This window comes from Uloborus diversus, chromosome 5, assembly GCF_026930045.1.
Source record: "Uloborus diversus isolate 005 chromosome 5, Udiv.v.3.1, whole genome shotgun sequence".
In the NCBI taxonomy this organism is placed as follows: Eukaryota; Metazoa; Arthropoda; class Arachnida; order Araneae; family Uloboridae; genus Uloborus; species Uloborus diversus.
The window spans coordinates 117,350,281-117,369,120 of record NC_072735.1 but is presented as its reverse complement, the minus strand read 5'-3'; the positions used below and the strand labels follow the sequence as shown (position 1 = coordinate 117,369,120).

Below are 18,840 nucleotides of genomic sequence, written 5' to 3'. Positions count from 1 at the left end.
AATCACAATCGCAAAATAGTCTGGGCGCCAAATGCTCAAAAATAGGGTAACCTTGTTTTGAGGTATGAATAAAAATTTTTCATTGTTTTTGAATGCTTATGTTGTGTAGATTTTATATCCGGTTGATGCCACTCTGCCAGATTTGAGCAATTTAAGTAATTCAAGATGGCGCTCAAAAAGGTGAAAATTTAGTTTTGGAGCGATTTTATCATGTGATATCTCTTTTTATATGTTTTTTAGGTCGAGGAATCAGAATACAACGTCATTTTTGGTGAAAAATGCATGCAAGCATGTTGACTTAAAGCTTTATTGAATCAAGTTGACAAAAATTTATTGTAATGCTTTGAATAAGAAACCAAGAAACTATGTTTCAAATGTTAACATTAAGGATTGGTTTCTAAAGTTGAAGTTTAAAAGATAGTACTGAAGTTGATATAAAACAGATATATATGATATCATTACCTGAGCTCAAGGTTACATAGTTGTAAAGTACAAATCAAGCTAAAATTCTTCTTCCAAGTCTCTTTCATTTACAATGCGAGCTATATTGGTTTTTGGATTTCAGCACCTTTTCCCTTCATGTTGGATTTCAGCACCTTTTCCCTTTATGTAAGCATCGACATATTATACTACATGAAGTATTATTTGCCCTACAGCTACATCTCATAGTTATGCAGGATTGTTCAGATCGGCATGAACACTTCGTCATTGCTATAATGTAGTCTGGAGCAATTGGAGTATTTTATGGAATGGTAATGAGGGAAAAAACTCTTTGTTGAATTCATATTTTTGCCGACGAAATGATGTTGGATCTGGGTGAAGAAATAATGGACTGTTTGCAGATTACCACAAAATAGTTTGAAAGTGAGCCTGTTTTACATTTTCGGCAAAGCAGTCACTATTGGGTGGTAATAAAGCAAATGAAGTAGCTCGTAGCTGTGCTTGACCAATTTTTTTTGCCCAAAGAGAAATTCTTACTTGTGTCATATTAGTAGCACCTTCAACACCATAACAAGAAGCAATAAATGCTGTGCATCCTTTAATTACCTCTGTCATACAACTCTATGGTCCAATTTTCGTAACTGTTTACCAGCCTGAAGCCACTTTAGAACTATTTTCTTTCCTATCCCATGGAATGGAGCTACAGAATCACAGCCAGACAAGGCATGAGCAGCCGGCAAACTTAAAATTATATCCTTGTATTTTGAAACTGTTTCTTTGATGTCTACTGATGCCCTTCCTGATTTTAACGATACAATACAGACTTCATTTTTCATACCTAGTCGCTGGTAGAAGTATAACAGTAACACCAATACATCAGTGTCGTCACATTCAACATAAACAGTTTAATTTTCTTTCATTTTAGTTTCAGATGCTAGCTGCTGGATCATTATCATTTGTCAGAACCCTTTTGTTCCCTCAATTCAACCCTTGAAAATCGAAAAGTAGAACAGTCTATGAATTTCCCCGTTTTTACAGTAACTCTCTTCATTATCTTAGAATTGATTTCAGACAATATATGTATAAATTTTGAATTCTGTAAAACGCAAAACATTTTCGATTGAGGAAAAGTTTCGAATTAACAAATATATTGAAGATGGCTGCAGTCAATCGGAAACTATACAAGGAAATACTGATTTGGTTATAGTAAACCATCTGTTTTAGTGGACTAACGCTGGGTGCACACATGGCCGTCGCACATAGGAGTATTTGTATCAAAAAACCGGACAAAATTATTTGATGCAATTTTTTGTCATATAATGCATTGAAACTTGCTACTTGATCAAAATAAGGTGTTTATTTAAAGGAAAAAAGATATTTTTGAGAAAAGTATTATCTTTTTTTCTCTTCCATACACCCAACGGTTGTAAACGGTTGCTCATCTAGTATTTATTACTGCTTGTCTGCGTCTTGCGATCATCATATTTACTCCTTCTATGGAAACGACTTTGTTCTTTAGAGCTGCCTGGGTCTACTACCACTTCTTTAGTAGGGGTTATGATTTCCTAAGTGTCTGTTTAGTCTGCATCTGCTACAATCTACTCATGAAAATCACAGTGAAAAATGTGATGCTGCGTGGGCTTATTGCGGGTTACAGCTGCCTTCTCTGAAAACGGAGCAATTGGTTGGATTGCTTGAGAGGTGAACAGGTAAACTGCAGCACCTGGCATCAAAAATTAATGTTTGCTTTTAGGCACAGGGTGATAACCTAACTGGTATAGATCGACAAAATCTAACAGAGGAAGGAATAATATTTTGTAATTTTGTTTCCCTCACCATCAATAATTACAACTAGAAGTATGAGCTGTGTTTAATATTTGCATTGTTTTCGGTAATGTTTAAAAATAATTGTTTATACTGTGTCTGCTGGTACCTATCATAACCCTATTTTTATATCAGTACCATAGTTTGCTTTTTTCCCTCAGAAGACGTTTCTCCCCCTGTACTATTATAATTATACAGTCGTAACCCATCGTGGTCAAGCAGTACGTGAAGTTGAATTTTAGAGACGGTATTTGTTACTCGTACTGAGTTCTCATCCGGACAATTCCTTGAAAACACTTGCTACAATTGAACATCTACACTGTAAAAAAATTCCGAAACGTTACTGATAATTTCATATGTTTTCACCTATTTCCAGGTAAAATCAAGTATCTTCGCAAAAAAGTTTCCTGAATTGCTACAAGTGGCACAAATGATTACTTCTTTCTGGTGTGAAAAATACTTTTAGCTACCCATTGACTTAGTGTACTTATTAAGTGTATTGTCTTAGGTTTATTTAAGGCCTTTTCCAGGGTGACTAAGCTCTCAGTGATGGCAAATAAGTCTCCGGATAGCTGCAGCTTTGCAAGACAAGAATTGCGGGCAAGGGAGATGCTTGACTTGCAATTCCAACTTTGGCCATGGTTGCATTTGTTGTTTCTGGAGCTTTCTTAATAACTCTAGAAAGTTCTAACCAGTTGTATTAAACTTATCGTATTTCAATTGAAAGCTGACTTTAACTGGTGCGATTTCCATATTCTTCGGAAAGATTCAAGGATACTTTCATTAAGGTTACTGATTTTTAGCGGAAAACGATCCTGGTTTTTGCAAGTTATGTTACTGGCAGAAATTGGGCACATCAGCTGCCCATTATTTTCAAGGAACGTTTCTGAATCGTTTTTACAGTGTATGGGTAATTTCTTTTGTTATCATTTTAATTTCTTCCCACTACCTTCCAGGGAAGTCTCTGTCTGCAAAGATTGCGAGAGCCTCTTAAAGTGTATGTTTCATAACAACAGTTAGATTATTAAAGAGGAATAGTTTCTTTCGAAGTTTGGTTGATCCAGTTGGTAAATAATTTAATTATTTTATGATTTTGAATTTATCACTCTTTTTATAGTGCACTGGCTTATACCAACTACACTTGTCATCTATCTCTTCAACAGGTACCTGATTTTGTAGTTCTTTAGTTTTACAATTTAGTTCTTGAAAGGACTTTGATGGTTTCTGCTAATTGCGCAGATTTTGTCTACCAGTAATAAAATATCTTAGCTATTTTTCTTTATTTTTCAAGAAACGATCATCCATATAGCATTCAGATGCCTCTTTACAATTGAACTCTGTTTAAAAATACTTCAAAATGCGACTCAATATGATCTGTCTATTTCCCTAATTCTCGAAGTTTTCCTTCCGACAATGTACACTTTTTATCCAGTAACATGGCTTTGAATTCTTTCATGATATCATATATCATATTCTGGTAAAAGACTTGACAGTTTCAGAAGGATTTATAAAGAAATAAGAAAAATCTCTATACTTGAAATAGTTAAGCCATTTTTACTCATTAACTTTAAATTCCTTAAAAACAAAATGGCGGAAATAGGCGGAAGATATTTTTACAGAATATCATAGCAGACAGTCTATATTTTATGCCCATAACAAAAGTAGAGCCCGACTCGGCCCGGAAAGTAAACAAAAAGTTTAATTTCCAAAAATTTTAGTGAAAAATAAACACCCAATTTTGACTTAATTCCACAGAGTAAAAATATGACAAATGGAAAAATAATTAAACGAAGCAGGATTTTAGATGGAGCTACATACCTCCCTTTTCCATATTCAAAAGTTTTACTAAATTTCATCGCATTCAAATACAGTAACAATAAAATGGAAACTTAGCATGAAAAGCGTTGAAAGCAAAAGCGAGAGGATACAACAATGTCTAAGTTCCGACTAGCGTATATCAACGGAAATGCAACAGGTGAGATTTTTACTGCTGTCCTTTGATAGAACAGTTATCTGACTTGAAGTAAAGTAGGTTTAAAACAATTTTCGTCAAACTTTTTCATTTTGGTTTTTGTCGGGTTTTACTGGCCAAATACTCATGTGCGTCGGAAGGGATGGGCAAGCGGGGCCATGCCCCCGGGCACTAAAATATGAGAAGAGGCCGTAAACTAAATTTTTGATGCATTGTAATTTAGTTTCTAAAATATTAGTATCATTATTATTTTTTTCATCAAAAATAATTTTAAAATGCTCAAACATTAGATTTGCTTTCGTAAGATACACATACATTTAAGATTACTTGTTCAACTATGTTTAAAAATTAAGTTATGATAACGTTCGGTACTTTTCTATCACACGATTACAAGCCCTAAACAGCTTATTAATGCGATTTTCGGGGTTTTAAAAGAAGGCCTTTAAAAGTTCATCTTACTCTATAAAAAAGTGTTTGGCGGAGGGGGGGGGGTCGAAGAATACTCACCCAATCGAAATCATTTTTTAGGACAACCCTGGGTACGTAGACGTCCGCCAGGGGCGGCAAATAGGAGGGTCAAGAGGGGGCGTTCGCACCCCCAAAGTTTTTGAATAGAATGATAGAAAATGGGTGAACTCCATTTTTGTAAGTCGGAAATCAATGTTCATTTAAAAAAATCTCCCTGGTTCTTAGTAATTACTTGACGAAACTCGACACATTCTCAGACTAGAAAAAGTGCTTTTTGTTAATTGGATGATGACTTCATGAAGTAAATAAATTCATGAAGCATTTTCCGATCTTTTCAGAACGTAGAAAGCTGATAGAGAACCATGGTTAATTTTAACTAAAGAAGACATTTCCTCATATAGGCTAAATATTTCATACTTGTATGCCCAGTGTAACGATGGTATGTCCAATATGAGAGGCTCGTGCAAAGAGGTGTGGCTACAAGGTTTTCACAAGAAAATTCCTTGATATTTTACATTTACCTTTTAACGCTCATTTTTTCAGTGTATACTTATTTAATGAGTGTTCATTGCTTTCTTCTACTAGAAACACATTTCAGCTGCTCAATGCATTATATGCTTTCATAGAAACTTCTTAAAAATGCATGTAATTATTGAATTAAAAAAAAACATATCAACAAATACCTTTTATGGGGCTCTATAATTATGCAATCTCGGAGTGACACAAAATGGTCTTCAAGAGTTGAAACCATAAAAACATTTTTTGATAACTTCAAAGCAGTGATTTGACGACTGAAAGAATTCTTGCAAAACGATTCTTTCAATGGTGAAAAAGCTCATGCCCTTTAGTATGTGTGACTGCGTTTGACTTTTTCTCAATTTGTATTGAGGAAAGTTTTTGAAAAATGCTTTACTATCAAAACATCTTCAGTCCGCAACCCTAAATTTTCGGTCTATTCAAGCCACAGTTCAATCTGCAATTGATCTGTGCACCATATTACCACAGTTCAGTCTACAATTGAATTTGAAAATAGATTTTACATAGATGTATATTTCAATCAAGCGTGTGAAACTTTTCAAAAAATTTTTTCCTACAAACCAATTTTTAACAGGAGCGAAAAAAATTCACATGAGGATGTGAAGTCAAACATTGATTTTTTAATATTTTGCATGAAATAATAGATTTAGTTTCGAGTGAAATTAAAACAAGATTTGATGATAATTATTTTTCTGTATGGTTGGCTCTATATCATCATTGGCTCTAGATGAATTGGATTTTGAAAACGAAAAATAAAATGTTTGAATTATGAGTAAAAATTTTAACAAGAAATAAGAAAAATTACAAGCAATATACCGACAAGACCAGTTATCACATCCAGAGACTGCAGTTTTGTCCTTGTTATGGACTCATCAGTCTGGAACAGTTTTTGAAGTTGCCTGGGTGATTTTGAAGAGAGGGATATAAAAATTGTTTTCATTCATCCCTTTGTTACTTCAATTATTCTTTTAACAATTCCAATCAGCTCAGCTAGTAGATAAAGATTTTTTTATTTCTCATGAGGTCAGAGAATTATTTTCGAAGCACAATGGGCAAAAAATTCAAACGAAGTCATACATGCTAAAGGGCATGAGCTTTTTCACCATATTTTCTATTTAGCTGTACTGGCAAAACAGCACGACACTGGGCACTGATAGATTAGTAACACGATTCCTGCTCTCCCAAATTCCACAAATCATGCATTAAAACTTTTCCAAAAGGTATAAAAACTTTAGTATCAAGATGTTTTGTATGATAACTTACTAGAAAGTGAATCGAAATTTTAATTGTTTCTAAACACTAATTTTTATTCATATTAAACCAAAACCGACTTTATGACCACTTCCTGTTAACTAATGTGTGTTTGGGACCGCACTGGTAATACATATTTAAGAAACTCGACCCCCCAAACGAAATGATGAAATGCCGCCCCTGCGGTCCACTATAGCGGGTTTGACCGTATAATAATATATTAAAAGTTAATGTTGCTTCATAACAAAATTTTCAATGATCTGGGCGCCATCTTAAATTACTCAAAATGCTCAACTCTGGCAAAGTGGCATCAATCGGATCTGAAATGTACATAACATAAGCTATCAAAAACAGTCAAAACATTTTATTCATACCTCGGAACACGCTTTTCGAAATGGCACCCTGACTAAAAGTGAACCCTTTTGGTGCAAAAGAATAAAAATCGGGCTTTTTTAACATAAAAATGTTTATTGCATTTTATTTTTCTCCTTTTTATAAGGTTTAAATTAAAAATTAGCGGCAAAACACTCTCATTTATTTCTAAAAGTTGGGACTCGACTTATACGCGGGTTTTCGATTTTTTCCCTATTTTTGTCCTAAAAGTAGGGGGGTCGTCTTATACGCAAGATCTACTTATACGTGAGTACATACTGTACCTACTTTCACACATAAAAAAAGGAAGAAAAAAAAAAAAAACTAACACTGCCACACTTTGCCTGAATTATAGAATTCTGGCTCTAAATACAAACTATTAAAAAGAAGAACTACGAGATAATCCGATTCTAAAATCAACTTACCATTTTGAAGTATAATCTTAACTATATTGTGCAGAAAGTAACATGATACCATGAACGTTACTTTACTTGTATAACATTCCTACTTTTAAAAATGTATAGTTTGAAATTAGTGTATTTGAGTTAAAGTTCAATTATTAACTAAAATTTCATATAGGACTTTGAATATCAAACGATAAAAAACGCGTAGTATTTCTTGTCCTTTTTTTGCTTTCAAGAAAATATTTATTAGATTCCGTATATAAAAACAAATGAAAAATTCTTGTTATATGACATTTTAAAAATGCAAAGACTCTGTCATACTAAAAAAAAAAACTTCAGAGTTTCAATGCAAAAAGCAAATTGTTTACATTTTCAAATCATAGCACAAAATTTGCATTGCCATCAATATAAACTAAATGAGACGAGTACTGGGTACGTTTTAAATTTGAAAAAATTTAAAAACATCTTGAGAGGGTTACATATATAGAATAAAAAGAGATAAATTACGAAAAACAGAGTTTTTTTTTTTTTTTTTTTTTTCCCGCATGGCAAGCCAAGCATATTTTATAATGATAAAAATAAAAAGAATTAAATAGCCCAGAGGGCTTTATAAGATAACTTGATTAAATATGATAAAAGAATGAAAGGGGGGTCTTAGCCAGGAAAAAGTCCCTAATGCCAACCGGAAAACCTTAACGGTAAACCGCAAGGAGTTCCGTGCAGTTAGTTGCAGAGCAAGGCCCGGGGCCTGCGTCGATTTGCTGGATCAGCCGGATCATAGACCGGAAGGCTGTCGAGCAGGGTATTTTGGACAAGGGGAATTCTTGCAAAGAATCTCCTGGCCAGTGATTTGGAAAAATCATGGAGAGTAGGAATGCCAATTTCCTGAATAAGTTTATCCGTACGAATATACCATTCAGGATTAGTAGCATCACGAACCATAGTGCGCTGAAGATTTTCAACCCGTGTAAAGTTTGAAACTGCAGAGGTAGCCCAGATGGGAGCTCCGTAAGTAATAATGGGCCTAAGGCACATTTTGTAGAGGAGTAGCTTATTATCCGTAGATAATACGCTACGCCGATGAATAAGGGGGAATAGGGAGGCTTTGGATATAAGGAATTTTGATCTAACATTTTCAATGTGTGGTCTCCAAGTTAGGTTACGATCGAGAATTAGGCCCAAGTAGGGGGCAGTACCAGCCCAATTAATGGGTTTGGTGTCAAGATATAATTGGAGTGCAGGGTTGTCAGTGAAAAAGGGGACAGCAGTGCTTTTAGAAGCATTAACTTCGACTTTCCAGGTACGTAGCCAGACATCTAGTATATTGAGGTGATATTGTAATGAAGCAGAGGCAATTTCTTTAGTCGCACCAGCGGCGAGTATGCAGGTGTCATCTGCATAAATGGCTAACTGGGTGTTGTCGGTGTGTGGTATGTCGCTCGTGAAAAGTGAATAGAGTGTGGGGCCCAATATGGAGCCCTGGGGCACCCCGGCAGAAATTCTTCTGGGGGTGGAAATTGAAAAACTAAATGTGAAATAAATTTAAGGTTGCGTTCGATGAGCACGACCGAGAGCGACCGGTTAGTTAATCACGTGACAACTAATGATCACGTGCTCCAATCAACCAATCAACTGCTTAGAATGGTAACCAGTGAGGTAACCGGTTGATCATAGAACGCTGTGGTAAGTAACTGGTTGCTTACCGGTTAACCGGTGAGGTTCGTCGAACGCACCCTAAATGCAGATGAAAATTCATTAGTCTATTTCAGCAAAAAATTTAAGATGTTGAACAATGTAAATGATTTCATCGGGGCAATACTTTTGTAATTTACATTGAAATTTCTAGTTTTCTATTTCCGTTTCTTTTGTTCTATCGCTGCCGCAATAACTGTGCCGATAACAGAACTCGGGACATTAACTGCAGGGCTAATCTACAGATCCCCATAGTTGGATTGGTCTACAGAAGAGGAATCCAGTTGCTATATTGGTAACATTATCGGGTAGCATTTCTACTGCAGATTGAAGAAAAGATGCCAAATGCACTGGTTGGCGACTCACCAATGCTGAGAAAGGCAGCTCCAAAACTACAGGTTACCTTACTTTTTCCCCAAATTATTTCTGCATTGAACGATCTTTATTCTCTAAGGACGGTTTCATTAAAGGTTGAAATATTTAAAACTATTAATAATACTGTAAAAATGGATTCTTTAACGGGTAACAAACTTTCTGGAGTTCAAAAAGAAGAACTAATGGACCAAGTTAAACAGCAAGTTGCTGTTATGCTTGCTCAAGAATTAATTCAAGTAACTTGAGGATATTTATGTATTTAATTTTTGCTGGATTAAAAAAAGTTTTTATTTCTTTCCAATTTGAAAAGTAAAAATAAATATTACGGTCAGTTTCTCTTGACTGTGAAATTCTTTTTCTTGCTCCAAAAATGAAATTAACTTCTATAAAAATGAAACTAATGCTAGCATGCTTCAATACCATGTTTTGATGTTTTTAAAATCGGCTAAAATAAACTCCATTATTATTATGCATTTAAATAATTTTTTACATGCTTAATGTTATTCCCTTGTGCGTCACAACCCCCACTTTAAAGCAAAATTAGTTCTTTAGTTTTAAAAAGTCGGGAATACAATATATATTTGTTTTGCTGTTTAACCTATCAAAAACTATAATGCAATGTTGTAAAAGAAAAAAAAAAGACTTTTCAAGATCTGCACTATTCTGGGGCAAAAAAATCGCGGATATCACAAATTTGCCACTGCAATTGTGCTTGTGCATGGACTTAGCTCATTGATTGGGCTTTCTGTTTAAGATTCCGTGTTGTTTGTTTATATTTCAGCAGAGCAACAAATTAATGAATGCGATTAGAATATTTTCATAGCAATTGCATGTATGAGACGACGGGTATGAATATGAATATATATTTAGAAATGTATAAAAATATGTTTTCACATCAAACTGATGAGCTTTATATTTGAAAGAGAAAAATGATACTTAATATTTATTGGTTTGCTTATTTTCTAAGTTAATGCATTTAACATAAACATAGCACATTGTGCGTTTTAAAAATATGAAATATGGGTGTGAGTATCCGTCTTTTGCAGAGATTTGTTGACAGATAAAATGTTGGTAATTTATTTAAGCAAGGTGAAGTCCATGCTCCAGCACAGTTGCTGTGGCAAATTTGTGATATTCGCAATTTAATGTCTAGTTTTATTTAGCTTTTGGATCGTCGCCTCATCATAGAAATAATCTTAATGGGTTCTTTTTGCAAAAATGAACTAAGTCAAGTTGAATGAAAAATTATTAAACAAGCTTTGTGCCACAATATGATTAAATTGAAAAACCAGTGTATATAAAGCACAAAATCTCAAGAAAATACAACATATAATTATTTCAAGGCTGCAATAGAGCCTTTTCATTAGTGCAAAAAAAAAAAAAAAAAAACTCGGTTCTCTCACTACTTTCTGGTTGTGTGAGTGCTAAATTTTTAGCACTGATGAAAAGGCTCCCTTGTCCCTGCAAAATAGTTATATGCTGTATTTTCTTAAGAATTTGTTTCATTTATGTTGGTTTTTTTTATTTATTCAAGTATAATTGGGCATTCCCAAGTTAAATCTTGCTAAATATTTTTACAAACTGTAATTATCCTGTTTGGAAATTAATTTAATTTTGTAATAAGTACTCAACCATAAAATTTACAAAAAGCCCGGCAAACTTGGACTGACTGGTTGAGTGAGAGCTATAAAAGCCTCTTGTGGCTAAACTTTCGTACACATACTTTCCTTATCAAAAAAGTGACTTTCTCGAAAATTGAAGGGACTTACATGATGGTTGGATGCAGGGGTGGATACAGAAAACCAGTATCAAGAATGCACCCCTCTTCCCTATGAACTGTGGCGTAGCTACATACTGCAAGACCCCGCAACGCGGTGGGGCCCGCAGTCTAAAGGGGCCCGAAAATTTTGTTTTTATTCAATTTTGTTAATTTTTTTTGAAAATCAAACTTAGTTCAAAAAGCTTCTGTTAGTACTGGGGCCCCCTAAAACCCCATAACCCACTGACCTAGGGCTTCCGATTAAGATATCAGGGGCGCTAGGCACTTTTTCGGGGTGCTCGTGCAGTCAAACATTACAATTTTTGCTATTTCCTAAAACAATTTTTGCCATTAGGGGCCCCCAAATAGCATGGGCTCTAGGTCACAGTCTAGTTGGCCTATTCAGTAAACAAGCCCTGAGGAAGAGGGCCGATAGCCCAACTTCCCGGTGCAAAAAACAAACCTTGGCTTGGTGCAAAAAGTATTATATCGCCCTCAGTGGCGTACCAAGACGGATGGGGGCCTGGGGCGCTACTCGAAATGGGGCCTATCTGGTATTGAAACTGAAGTTTCTCAAACTATGTGTACGTACCATATATTACAGTAATTACTTTAAGTGGTACATTTTACATATTTCAGGTAATGTTGGTTTGATTTCGGATACTATTGTAAATACCACAGTAAAACACATGGTTTTAAGTGAAATTAAATAAATACTATATTTTTTAATAAAATTGTGCTTTGTCAGAAAATATCAAAAACAGAAAAAAGTCTTAAAATTATATTGTATCTTAAAAATTTATTGCATCTGAACATCCAAGTATATATTTAAAAACATATAAAACATATTAAAGCAGCTAATTCTAATCTAGTTGTATAGAAGTTGCAATTCTTCATTACAAAATTCAATTAGTACTCATAAATTGAAATATTTTTTAAAAATATTAGTAACTACATTTTACTGACCTTTTATGCATATGTAGAAATGAGAGCATTCAAAATATAGAACCAATTTCTAAAGCGAAGACTAATTTCCCCCGATTATCGGGCAAAGCGCTAGGAACTATTTCTTCCGCTTGGCCACAGCTCATTTCTCCATAGTCAAATAATAAGCTTGCAATCGAGTATAGAATGGATGGGAGGAGGTATTATGCAGTCAAGGTCAAAAGTCACGAAGGATTGACCAATTAAACAGTTTTATGCTGTTGAAAGGGGCATAGCAAAAAGGAAGTCCCCTTTGCTTGAGTCAGAAGGGGTCCGTCCGATTTGCTCTTAGAAGTTATAGCTTTAGGCAGAAGACAAAACTTAAAACCACAGAAGTGCAGCTGGTAAAAAGAAAAATTTATCTGGCTGATTCTTCCAACGCCACAAAGGATAGACAACTGCTCATTTAGGAATGGATTTTCTTGGTTGTATGTTTGAATTTGGTTTCAAAAATAGTGTATGAATTAAGACTAGACCATTGTAGTCTTAATACACAAAACAAAACATAAAACAGATATTTTAGCTGTATACTGTAATGATCAAAAATTATAAACGTGCATCTGTTATGCATTCATTTTTTTTTTATAAATTGTTTGAAAAATATGCACAAAACTTTGCTGAAAGCACTTAACAAAATAAAAGCAAACTATTTTTATAGGTTTGGTTAATTTAAAAATTTGGGGCCCCCATTAAATTCGTGGCCCAAGCGCTCATGTGCCTTTGCACACTAGGAACACTTTGTCACTGTGAGAAAAAAGTCATATTTAATAAAATTTATGATATATACTCGCATATATAGGTAACTGATTAATATTTCTAATCATGATGTATATGACAGGTCTATTGGAAAAAAATAAGATACAATTTCGGGGCCTATGTCAAAGCAGGGCCTGTGGGACATAATTTGCCCTCTCTTTGTTTAGGCAAGAGGCACTGAGAAAATATTCATTCTACATAAAAAGATAGCTTTTTATTTATCTAAATCATGACATAAGGCGGGTCTTGCGAAAAAGAAAACGAATCAAAATTTTGGGGCCTATGTTACAGCGGGGCCTGTGTATCATAAACCCTCCATTGATCCCGACACTGTGAACAAATATTTGTTCTTTAAAAAAATTATGATTTATTAAGCCAACTTGTTTAAGCATTCAAACCAAGATATTCGACAATATTGGTAAAAACCAAAAATTGAAATTTAGGCGCCTATGTCAAAGTGGGGCCTGGGGCGGACCGCCCCCACGCCCCCCCCCCCCTTCAGTACGCCACTGATCGCCCTCCCTAGGCCACCTGCCATGAACAAAAGGGAAAATTCCTGAAAGAAAATAGCAAGAAAAAAAATCCAGACAATACCGGAGCCCGGAAAAAGACAACCAATAGAATTTTTTGGGTAGGATCTGGATTGGGAATCCGATGCTGCGACCTCCCTTATGACGCCCCTTTTCGCTGCGGGGTTCTCTTCCAGCCACTAGAGCTCAACTCACCTCGGATTACTGAAAACTTGTATTAGCCAGAAAATTCTTCCAGATTTAAAATTTACATTACTCGGAGGACATTAAGAGGAGCTATTTTACTTCCTTGTATAAAGAAAAGAATAATTGTCTTCAGGATTTATCGCTCAAACAGCAACGTAAATTTCCTTTTAATTACTTCCAAACGAATGTTAACATATTCAGACTTGCCAACTCTACTGTTTTTAATGGGAGACTCCCGTTTTTTGTTTCCATCTCCCGATTTCCCGTTTTTTACCATTTTCTCCCGTTTTTGCATTCAATCATCAAAAAGTTTCACTTTCTTCTCACTAGATGGCGACCTGTTCTAGTATACTAATGTCAGAGAATAAGAATTTGACCAATTAATACCTGATTTAGTAAATATTAATTTTTCGGAAGCTTTCCACATTGCATGTTCAACGAAGCACGTGCTTTGCTGAAAATTACAGCAGATTTCAGTCCTTTTGCATCTTGAAAATATTTCAATTATTTTGAAAGTTTGAAGTTGTTTTAACATGTACTACCCTATACCTACTTACAGTCGAACCTCCATATATCGAACTTCCACATATCGAAATTTTCTATATATCGAAATCCCAGCAAATTTCTATGTTCATTACATAGAAAAATTGTTTCTATATATCGAAAAAGTCTCTACATATCGAAATTTTTTTCGAGACATTCGTAGGTTTTTTTATACTTTAGACTGTTTGTCTTATGAAAAATGAAGATTAGCGGAGAAAACTATAATCACTAGAGGTTGCTACGAAACTCATAAGGAATATGGGGTTCAGGGGTGTGTAGATAGGGTCGTTATTCCGTTCTGGAGTTTTTACATTCCCTCAAGTTTATTTCAAATCTTAGTTGCAACCAGTAACACTAAAATCAGTTTCAAGTTATCCCTTTTGTCTGTTGATTATCATTCCTAGTATTTTAGCTTCAGTAAAAATCATTCAAGTTAAGTAGATTGATTTTTTACTTTTCTCTCGATTACATTGTTAAAACGAAAATCCCCTATTGTGGCGGTTCAAGTTGAATTTCCGAAGAATGAAGGTGTATGAAGGAGCAAAAATGTAATTTCTGTTAATATTTTAATTATTAACTTTCATTTAATTCGATGCTCGTTTAAATTAGCAGTTGGGTTTCATGCACGAAAATTAGTTTTAATTTTAATGTTTTAGGATATTTTTATGATAAAATAAGATTGTTTCTATGTATCGAAATTTCTATATATCGAATTTTTTTCCGGCAATTTGCTACTTCGATATATGGAGGTCCGACTGTATTTTATATTTCATTTTTCACTATATATTGATTTTTTTTTGGGGGGGGGGGGTATTTTAGTAATTAAATTTTTGTAGCTATACTTTTTTGTTAGAGACGTGGGAAATGTATGAAACTTTAAGCAAATTCACTCCTTATTATTTGGTTTTTCCTTTGCCTTTGCACTATATTTTTCTTGCTGCTACCAATTTGCTTACATGTGTCAAAAATCCCCATTTCACTTTAAGTTTAGTATTCATATTATTTAAAAGCATAATATAATAATTCTGTTGTAAAGATATATCGCTGGTGAATCATCTATATACCTCTAGTGGAATCCCTGTTTTTATTCCTTCGGAGGTTGGAAGTATGCTTATTTTTTTTTCTTGACATCCATACACATTTATGTGTGCAAGGCAACCAAAACATAACTGACCTCTCAATGTATTTTTTTTCGTATTCAATAAGTTTCACAGCAGCAAAAGATTTCTGTTTTCAGATTGAAATGGAAATCAAATTTTGAGTTACTAATATTACAACATAAAATATAAATGAAGCACCTCAGATTAAGTGGAACCTCGAACTTTCGAGACAACTGTAACTTAAATTTCACTTTTTAGGTTTAAAATTATAGCTTGTTTCCTCAAAACTATTCATTTTGAATTAATCACAAGGTTGATCTTTTTTTGAAAATTGAACTTAAGAAAAGATCTCAATACTATAAATATGTAAATTTTTTGTCTCTCTGTAGTTGTTACAATATTAATGTTTTGTATGTTTGAATATGTATTTGAACACAGTAAAGTTTTAATAAATTGCAAGATCTTTACTTTTATTTATGTTTCATGTAGAAAATCACAGAGAAATGTTTTAAGAAGTGTATCACAAAGCCAGGGTCATCTTTGGATAATTCCGAGCAAGTAAGAATTTTCATTGCTCTTAATTTTAAGGTTCAGAGCAAAAACTCTATGTAACTAAAAGAAAAAAAAAGGTGGGGTAGTTGTTTAACACTTTGACTGCCATGGCTATCATATGTGATCGGGGGGCTGTCAGATATGATAGCCTGGATCCAATGGTTACCCCATGGTGAACATTTGAAATCTTGGCTTTGCATTCAAAGTTTATCTGGGGCAGGACAAATGAAGATGAAAGGAATCTATAGCTTTTCTTTTAACAGTTATGGAGATAGAAATACCAATAAAAGAAGTAGCCTTAGAGATTTACATTTGTCAACAAAACAAAAGCCATTTGGTTATTTGACTGTGCTTGGTTTTGTTGAGGCTTTCATGAAATTTAGCGAACTAATGTGAAAGTGCTTAAATTATCTATTTATTCAGATTGTTTCCTCAGGGTTTGAAATTAGGTGTCATTGGCACCTAGCTTTTTTTTCAACAATGTCCACAGAAATATTTTGTTTATTATTATAGAAGTGATGTAAATTTGTTTCAATTCACTTTTGAAATAAAAAAAATAAAGCCTGCTTGTTGAGTTTGAGCAGGCATAAGTAATCTAAACTGACCTTTTTTCAATTAATGAATATTTGTCAATCATGATATTGATACCCTAGAAAGAGGTGTGCAGGGTTCGTACATTCCTTCAAAACTCCTCCAATACTCCTTCATTTAGGAAATTTTTTCGAAGGACCCTTCAAACTCCTTCATTTTGGTTTTAACTCCTTCAAAACTCCTTCTTTTTTTGTTTAACACTACATAATCTTCCTCTATGACAGTAACTTAAAATACTTCGATCGACAACTTATTTTCATCACAAAGGCGAAGGTATAAGAGCGATTTTAATGTAGTAATTTTGTACATTTATTTTTTTTCCATCAAGATGTGATTAACAAATTGGTCATAGAAGTTGTAAAAATTGAAGGTGAGAATATTATTAGATGGCTAAGACATTTCATAAGTGAAGTAAAACATGCTTAAGTGGTGCTTGGTTATTTTTTTCAAGTTTTATGATTATTGCTTTTCTCTCCACCACACTCTCAGCAACAAAAGTCAGTTTGTCTAATTATTATTTAAATATTTAAAAATACATAAGCAGATGTACTATATTATATTAAGTAATTCTATTAAAAAAGTCCAATTGTTTAGCAAATCGCAGTTATGATATTGTAAAATGGGTCGCCCACAAGTGATGTCATGTCGTGAGGGGGAGACAGGTTTACTAAATTGTGACAAGGCGAAGAGAGTGGGTGACAAAAAGTGACATCAGACAGTTACTATAACAAAATGTTTATAAAAAATATTACATGTGACAAGAGGAAGAGAAAGATGAAGTGTGGCACTTCGTGACAAAGGCGAAGGCGAAAGGGGGTCGAAGTCAAACATGCTGAAAAAAAAGTGCAAGATCATTTAAAGACAGCCCATTAGTACTCCTTCAAAATCTCATTTTACTCTTTCAAAACTTCTTCATTTTATTTCTGAAATTAAGTACGAACCCTGGTGTGTCCCCCAAATAATTTTTGGCCTACCATGAGCTTTGCTTAGAAATATTTTGGTAAAAGTGACCTGGAGGTGAACATTCTTTACCTAAAAAAAAAGATCGTCAAGGATGTCTTGCATTTTTCAGCATGGTTTTTTCATATTTTTAAATCATACATAGCAAAATTAGGAAGAGATTAGGTTTAGAATCAGTACCAATATCAGTATAATGCTTCATGATGTTAAAATAATCCAAAGTAAAAAAAAAAAAAAAACTGACATTTTAGATTGGTATGTCTATAAATGTTTCTTTTTTGTAAGTGATAGAAGTCTAATCTTTAATGTTCTTAATATTTTCTTTTTTGTATAATTTAGTTCCTAATCGTCTTTGAAAGATGAGTTAAATTACATTATGTGTGTATTTATCAACATTCATGGGGTTTAACCATTGCAATCACTATTTAGTTTTTATGGATGGTAAAAACCTATTCACCCCTGGTTACACCCTAAAGTTTAAAAGTTTTCAGGTTTCTATTTTATTTGTTAATTTAGGTATCAGTATTAAAAAGATTGAGAATTTCATGTTTCTTATTTTAAAGTAATAAAAAGTTTTCATTTCTAGAAAAGTAATAGAAAATACATAATAATTATGGCATTGAAACGTAAATTTAACCCTAAGCATAAATGTGGCTGAAAACAAAATAGTGCACTATTTAATAATAAAAAATGTCAATTTTCTAAAATTTTCTCTGCAGAATATAAATAACTAACTTAACTTCTGTAGTGTTATATTTCTTATTTAAAAAGGTTTAGAAATTTCAAAAAACTACTATTACTCAAATTAGTTCCATGTTTGATTGTAATTACTTAATTTGGTTTGTTTTTCTCCCCTTTGTTTAGAAATGCCTTTCTATGTGTATGGACAGGTATATGGATTCATTTGGTTTAGTATCAAGGACTTATGCAACCAGGCTTCAAAGAGAAAAAGGAAGTTTATAGACTTATAATATTGATAATGGTCAAAATTTTCATTCATTTCTCACAGAAGAACTATTTCAAATGTAAATGAGTCAACATAAATACATTTCTTAAAAATTGTAATTTTTAATTTTTAAAACTAGAAACTAATGTTACTGGAATATTTTTTAATGGAGGAAGAAAAGTGATAATTATAAAAGGAATACATTAATCAGAAACTTTCTTACAGTTTCAAATCACAAGTAAAACTAGAAATTTATTCCTTATTCAGTTCAAAACCACAAATTAGAAATGTTAATGTGCATGAACACAAAACATTTTCAGGTCTGGAAAAACATTTTTTTTTTCATTTAGAAATAAAGCTGAAATGCCTTGATGTTTTCTTCTGCTACATCACAGCGATAATACAGTGAAACCTGTGTAAGTTGACCATTCGCGGTGCAGTACTTTGTTGGTCAACTTAGAAAGGTGGTCAACTTATAAAGGGCGGTAATGATTTGTTTTATTTTTTGTCATTTCTTGCACCATGTATTCATTTTTTGAGTAATTCACCCTTATTCTTTCTGTTCAACTCACTTTCATTGTTTAGCATTATTGAAAG

At 33.6% G+C, this 18,840-nt stretch overlaps 2 protein-coding genes across 2 annotated transcripts in view; one reads left to right on the top strand and one right to left on the bottom strand.

Annotated features, from left to right (window-relative positions):
* Nucleotides 1-7,675, bottom strand: part of LOC129222831 (peptidyl-prolyl cis-trans isomerase-like 3) — a 33,861-nt gene extending 26,186 nt beyond the window's left edge. The window contains exon 1 of the mRNA XM_054857383.1: nucleotides 7,291-7,675. Coding sequence (XP_054713358.1) covers nucleotides 7,291-7,293 — 3 coding nt within the window. The 5' untranslated portion in view covers nucleotides 7,294-7,675. The remainder of the gene's footprint in view (nucleotides 1-7,290) is intronic.
* Nucleotides 7,676-9,370: 1,695 nt separating this feature from the next.
* On the top strand, nucleotides 9,371-18,356 carry LOC129222370 (mitochondrial import inner membrane translocase subunit Tim13-like). The gene is made up of 3 exons (XM_054856865.1): nucleotides 9,371-9,572; nucleotides 15,684-15,752; nucleotides 18,162-18,356. Exons 1-3 carry the CDS (start codon nucleotides 9,468-9,470, stop codon nucleotides 18,258-18,260), a joined length of 273 nt encoding a protein of 90 aa, XP_054712840.1. The 5' UTR covers nucleotides 9,371-9,467; the 3' UTR covers nucleotides 18,261-18,356.
* The last annotated feature ends 484 nt before the right edge of the window (nucleotides 18,357-18,840 follow it).

Excerpts from the sequence above, each read along its gene's own strand:
- LOC129222370 (XM_054856865.1), top strand. The coding sequence starts at position 9,468 with ATGGATTCTTTAACGGGTAACAAACTTTCTGGAGTTCAAAAAGAAGAA. Across the intron at positions 9,573-15,683 it reads TTGCTCAAGAATTAATTCAA|AAAATCACAGAGAAATGTTT; the intron begins GTAACTTGAGGA and ends TGTTTCATGTAG. Across the intron at positions 15,753-18,161 it reads CTTTGGATAATTCCGAGCAA|AAATGCCTTTCTATGTGTAT; the intron begins GTAAGAATTTTC and ends CCCTTTGTTTAG.